Genomic DNA, 6,006 nt, shown 5'->3' with positions numbered 1-6,006 from the left:
AAAAAAAAAAAAAAAAAAAAAACAGATTTTACTTACTCTTGGTTTGGAGCTCGAGCTGGAGCCGGAACTGAACTGTGGATACTTCAAGATTGTCCAATCAAATACATAATCAAACTGATAACCTGTAAATATACAACATTAATAACAATTTTGAGGTTTTTTAGATGAACTTATTCAAGCATAAACTACAGCAAAATAAAGAAAATGGACTTTTCCAAACCTTCTCGAATGAAGAGATCCCTAAATAGCCTCTTTAGGTATGGATAATCTGGTTTGTCTTCAAACCGCAATGATCGTACATAGAGGAAGTATGATGTGAACTCAGGTGGAAAGGATTTACAGAGAACCTGCCAATGGACATTTAATCTTTAAATTGTATCTATGAATGCGATGTTTTGGTAAATAAAGGACGCTTTTGCTAGATTCAAGACAGGTTTCCTGATATAGTTGAAAATGGATTAAGAATTGGTACCTCTACAGGTGTAAGCCTTTTCTTTTCACTGATCTTGTCATACTTCTGCTTTTTGGTACCCGCACGAAGGCCTTGCCAAGGAAGACTAGCAAGAGAGACTCAGGGTAAGGGACAAATGGAAGTATATTTCAAAAAAATGGGTGAAGTAAAAGCATGCATCTATACCTTCCTCGAAGAAAATACATAAGTACGTAACCAAGAGATTCCAGATCGTCCCTCCTACTTTGCTCTGTGTAAGAAATCTCAATTTAGATATTTGGAATTAATGGAAGTATAGAATGTCAAGTGTACACATACATGATAGGAAAAGGAAAGAAGAAAAAGCTTATATGAATGAAGATAAAAAGTAAGCAATACTCACCAATTCCAAGATGAGTATTAACACTTGCATATCTAGCTGTTCCAGTTAGATTCTTGTTTTCCCTAAGAAGTAACTCTCGATTAGAAATGTGAAAGGCGTAAAGCGAACATATTTCCAATATTTCTTAAACACTTACAGAAATATAACTTGTGCAAAACTCTTTCAACAAGGGGAAAAAAAATATATGTACCTGTAGGGAATGTGCCTATGAGTTTGAAGATCTCTGTACTTTTTCGCAAGTCCGTAGTCAATGATGTAGACCTACACAAAAAAAAATAGAAAATACCAGAGCACCAATGCAAACATATGTCACTTGATGTAGTAGCAAAAGAGTATGTCATATTATAAAAATGTTGCATACCATAACAACTCACCTGGTTTGCTTTGCGTCCAAGACCCATCAAAAAGTTATCTGGTTTAATGTCACGATGAAGAAATCCCCGGACATGCATATACTCAACTCTATTTATCTGAAGTGGATAGAAACAAGCATAAACAAGTAAAGCAATGTAATAACTCAAAAGTATCAGAATTCTAAGAAGAGAATTCTCATACCATCTGATCTGCGAGCATTAGAACTGTCTTTAGATTGAACCTCCGACTGCAATAATTAAATAAATCCTCCATGCTCGGACCCAAAAGGTCAATCACCATGCAGTTGAATTCACCCTCAACCCCATACCATTTTAGGTGCGGAATCCCAGCTTCAAGAAAACAAGTGTAAATTAACAAAAGAAGGATAACCAAAGGTTTTAAAAACAAAGAAATGCGAAACTTACTTCCTCCTTGAAGAAGCATATAGAGCTTTGACTCATAATGAAGTTGAGGATGCCTAGCCCGCGCAGGTTCCTGCAAAAAAAATGATAAATAATGAGTTTATACACTGTTTCAAATATAACCAGAGTTTTCGAATCATAATGTTGTGAACTTACAAGCTTCACAGCCACTTCTTCACCAGTTTGCACATTCACCCCTGATAACAAAACAAGTCACTAAATCAAAACTTGGAATTACCAAAAGGAAAACAACTAAACAAGAAAGAAACATCAATAAAAAAAAATCACCTAGAAAAAGTTCACCAAATGATCCACTTCCAAGTTTACGTCCAAGCTTATACTTGCCACCAACAACACGATCCATCGTTCTCCAAAAATCACAACAAGTCTCCTTCTTTCTTGGATCTCTTAAACACTAACCCCAAGAAAAAAAACCAAAGTTGACCCCAGATCTCAATTCCTGTTCCCTAGCTCTCTATAAGCCTGATCGAATTCAAAGATCCCCAATTTAATTCCACTAAGAAACCCTTCAATTATCCCTCAATCAAATCACCAAAATCAACATCAAATCGCTGAATCGATTTCGACCTTAAAGTTTCTGCCTTTACCCAAAACTAAAAATTACCCATTGACCAACATCGTCATCTGACAAACTTCTCTGACAAAAGCTTCAGATCAGGTTACAGAATATACAAAAAAAAAAAAAAGGCGAAAAGAACAAAGAGACCGACGAAATCAGAGTCAGACCAACCAACCAATAAAAAAAAAAGATTAGGTCTTTGGATTCGATTATCGTCTGATCTATATAGACTTCTACGACACAGCTTGATTCAGTATTTTTCCTGATTTTTTTTTTCCTAGGGAAGGGAAGATAACGAATTAGAGACGAAACCAAACGTTAAAAGAAAACTGAGAAAGAAATCAGACGAGAACGGAATTTTTTTATTTTTTTTTTCCTTATCCCTAATTTTTACAACTTTTGTTTTTTTGTTTTTTTTCTCTCCAAATTTGATTTATTCTTCATTTAATTAAATTCAATAACAAGTAACGTGACCATATAAAAAACCATATGTTAATAGCATAAAATTAGTTGGGCTTTTAATGTTCTCTTCTGTAGCATCTTTATAAAAAAAAGTTGCTCTGTACCATTTATATTTGATTAATTCTTATTTTCTGCTTATTCTGGATTTCTCATTTTTTTTTATTTTTATGAAATTATATTATATTTATTTTTGGTTTAAGACCTTTTCTTCTTTAACAGTGTCAAACATATTATGACATGCATTTTCTACAAAGACAGCTAGAAGAACATTGGTTTTTAAATATTCAGACACCACCACTTGAAGAAAAAAAAAATGTATATTTAAAACAAGAAAAAGTAAACATTGAGCATCATCATCATCAATTAGGGCCTTTAACCAAATTTTAGTCGGTAAAGAGTAATCAACTCGCCTAAATAAACTGTACATGGGCTTAACTAATTGGGCTTTTTGTAAGAATGTTTGGCCCATTAAAAAGTCCAAAAAATGGATACTTTCATTTCTAGCATATTCGATTAAATCTAATGACGTGGGGATCACAGCATGGATCTGAGCTTCTTTTTCACCACCCGATAAATAAACCACACAAGCAACGCAACCTTTCATACCTTCTTCACGCTCTCTCACTCATCAAATCACAATCTTTTCTACTTTTTTTTTTTTTTTTCTTTCCTGCGATAATTTTCCGATCTCGATACGATGGCGAAGGAACCAGCTCGTGTTCTTGTTACAGGAGCTGCAGGTAATTTCATATCTCTCTGGCATCGGATCTCTGTTTATTGATTCGTATATCGTCAGATCTTTACGTAGTTGGAAGTTTTGCTTAATCTGAAAATTTTACTCGAGTCGGTAGCGAGATCTGAGCTGAGAAAATTTATTGGATCTTAGTTTCGCTTTTGAAAAGTATAGTTCTGAGTGAATCCTGCTGCATGTGATGTGAGATCTAACTATCGATTTCGATGAATATATGAAGATTTATATGATTTGTTTTTCTGATTTTGGAACCTGTGTTTAGCGAATGATTGGTAAATTTGTATGTAGATCATCTTTAAAATTGTTTGGATTGCTGTATTGTCATTTTGGGGTTGTTTTCTCATGATTTTGCAAGCTTAGTGTTTAGCGATATGTAGTTTTGTGTAGTAGATTATGTTTAAGTGTGTGATTGTACGGTTGTGCAGGACAAATTGGATATGCTCTTGTCCCTATGATTGCAAGGGGGATAATGCTTGGTGCAGACCAGCCTGTGATCCTCCACATGCTTGATATCCCTCCAGCAGCAGAAGCTTTGAACGGTGTGAAGATGGAGTTGATCGATGCTGCTTTCCCACTTTTGAAAGGTAATTTGACTTATCGAACTAAGTTGTATGAACATATTTTACTGTGGAGACTAGAATGTGATGTTGGCGTTTTTTTGGTGGCAGGTGTGGTGGCTACAACTGATGCTGTTGAGGGTTGTACTGGTGTCAATGTTGCTGTCATGGTTGGTGGATTCCCAAGGAAGGAAGGAATGGAGAGGAAGGATGTCATGTCCAAGAACGTTTCCATTTACAAGTCTCAAGCTGCTGCCTTGGAGAAGCATGCTGCACCAAACTGCAAGGTTATAAGTCGTCTATGAATCATTTATTTTTTTAGCCATTTTGCAGAAATGTAGCAAGATGATCTTTCATATTCTCCCTAAGAATCTAGTCTTAGACAACTATCTGCATTTCGTAGGTTCTGGTTGTTGCAAACCCTGCAAACACCAATGCCTTAATCTTGAAAGAATTTGCACCTTCGATCCCAGAGAAGAACATCACTTGCTTGACCAGGCTTGACCACAACAGGGCATTGGGACAGGTCTCTGAGAGGTTAAGCGTGCCAGTGTCTGATGTCAAGAACGTGATTATTTGGGGAAACCACTCATCAACCCAATACCCAGATGTCAACCATGCTACCGTCAAGACTTCTTCTGGAGAGAAGCCAGTGCGTGAGCTAGTCAAGAACGACGAGTGGTACAAATATTTAAAAACCTCATAATATCTCCATCTAGTTTCTTTCTATGCAATGCTCACATATGTTAGATGTTAATGCTGTAGGTTGAATGGAGAGTTCATCAGCACCGTTCAACAACGTGGAGCTGCCATTATCAAGGCCAGGAAGCTGTCTAGTGCGCTCTCTGCAGCTAGCTCTGCTTGTGATCATATTCGTGATTGGGTAGTTGGAACTCCCGAGGTCTGTTATTCCTGCTATTCAATTTTAGAATCTGTTGATTTGTTTTGTGTAGTAAATAAAACTAAAATGTTCTCTGATTTGATATCTCAGGGCACATTTGTTTCAATGGGCGTATATTCAGATGGATCATACAACGTTCCGTCTGGACTTATCTACTCTTTCCCCGTAACCTGCCGTAATGGAGAGTGGACCATTGTTCAAGGTAAATATATTTTCTCGAAACCATATAGTTACCATAGGTAAAACACAATGTTTTAGAGGACCTGTGTACTGAACCGTAAACTCGATTGTCCACCTATAATACTAAGTGTGCAAAGCTGGTCCCCGTTACAATGATTAGCTCATAGAGAGCTAGAGATGCTGGTTTATAGATTGTTCTGATGTGTGTGTGCTGTTGTTGATCACAGGTTTACCAATTGATGAAGTATCAAGGAAGAAGATGGATTTGACAGCAGAGGAGTTGAAGGAAGAGAAGGACCTCGCTTACTCTTGCCTCTCGTAAACCGGTTTTTTCTCAGCTGGTTTAATCTATGGGAGCTCTGTCTCGAATAAAGAACTTTTGTTATAAAAAGAGCTTTTAATAACCTCTCTTGAGGTTTTAGTCCTCTTAATTTCCGATGTGTCAGCGCTGATTTGCTGACCATATAATAAACAAGCATTTTGATCGTTGATTGATCTCTTTCGGTTTCAGATTTGGTTTCTCTTACGTTACGAGAAAAAAAAAAACTCGATTTTTAAATTGTTGAGTTTTGCAGATATGGGTTAAAACTTTAATTGGGTTTTAATTATTTTCTTTGACTCATGAAAGATAGATGAATAGATATTTTGTGAAAATTAAAGACTTTACATATAAGACGACAGGCTTGGAGTTTTGAACGATGTGATTTGGGAGGGATGCTATTAGATAAAATTATGAACAGAAATGCGATGCAGTTATATTATATTTTTGAATGACAAAGAAATTAGGATGTGGTTTGATTTGAGACATTTCTTAAATAAATTTTGAAGTTGACATTTCATTGGTAATAAATATTTTTAATTCTAATTAGAAAATAAAATTTAAAATCAAAATTTTGTTCAGAACAAAATTCCTAAAATATCTCATTAATCAATCTACCACTAATTACAATATCTCATTAAATATTT

General features: G+C 35.6%; 2 protein-coding genes across 2 annotated transcripts in view; one reads left to right on the top strand and one right to left on the bottom strand.

The window, feature by feature from the left end:
- LOC104725129 (casein kinase 1-like protein 8) overlaps window positions 1-2,586 on the bottom strand; it is a 4,133-nt gene extending 1,547 nt beyond the window's left edge. Inside the window, exons 1-11 of the mRNA XM_010443734.2 lie at window positions 1,898-2,586; window positions 1,766-1,806; window positions 1,613-1,682; window positions 1,389-1,537; window positions 1,208-1,303; window positions 1,024-1,094; window positions 834-895; window positions 638-701; window positions 473-557; window positions 221-347; window positions 37-122 (exon numbers count right to left, since the gene is read on the bottom strand). Coding sequence (XP_010442036.1) covers window positions 37-122; window positions 221-347; window positions 473-557; window positions 638-701; window positions 834-895; window positions 1,024-1,094; window positions 1,208-1,303; window positions 1,389-1,537; window positions 1,613-1,682; window positions 1,766-1,806; window positions 1,898-1,973 — 927 coding nt within the window. The 5' untranslated portion in view covers window positions 1,974-2,586. The remainder of the gene's footprint in view (window positions 1-36; window positions 123-220; window positions 348-472; window positions 558-637; window positions 702-833; window positions 896-1,023; window positions 1,095-1,207; window positions 1,304-1,388; window positions 1,538-1,612; window positions 1,683-1,765; window positions 1,807-1,897) is intronic.
- Window positions 3,268-5,550, top strand: LOC104725128 (malate dehydrogenase, cytoplasmic 2-like). The gene is made up of 7 exons (XM_010443733.2): window positions 3,268-3,391; window positions 3,828-3,986; window positions 4,071-4,246; window positions 4,363-4,640; window positions 4,725-4,860; window positions 4,951-5,062; window positions 5,268-5,550. The coding sequence occupies exons 1-7, from the start codon at window positions 3,349-3,351 to the stop codon at window positions 5,360-5,362; spliced, it is 999 nt and encodes a 332-aa protein (XP_010442035.1). The 5' UTR covers window positions 3,268-3,348; the 3' UTR covers window positions 5,363-5,550.

This window comes from Camelina sativa, chromosome 11, assembly GCF_000633955.1.
Source record: "Camelina sativa cultivar DH55 chromosome 11, Cs, whole genome shotgun sequence".
Classification (NCBI taxonomy): Eukaryota; Viridiplantae; Streptophyta; class Magnoliopsida; order Brassicales; family Brassicaceae; genus Camelina; species Camelina sativa.
The sequence above is the reverse complement of the archived record's forward strand: the minus strand, read 5'-3'. Positions and strand labels throughout refer to the sequence as shown.

Coding starts and splice junctions, on each gene's coding strand:
- LOC104725128 (XM_010443733.2), top strand. CDS start 3,349: ATGGCGAAGGAACCAGCTCGTGTTCTTGTTACAGGAGCTGCAG. Junction 4,641..4,724: donor CTAGTCAAGAACGACGAGTG/GTACAAATATTT, acceptor TTAATGCTGTAG/GTTGAATGGAGAGTTCATCA. Junction 5,063..5,267: donor AGAGTGGACCATTGTTCAAG/GTAAATATATTT, acceptor TGTTGATCACAG/GTTTACCAATTGATGAAGTA.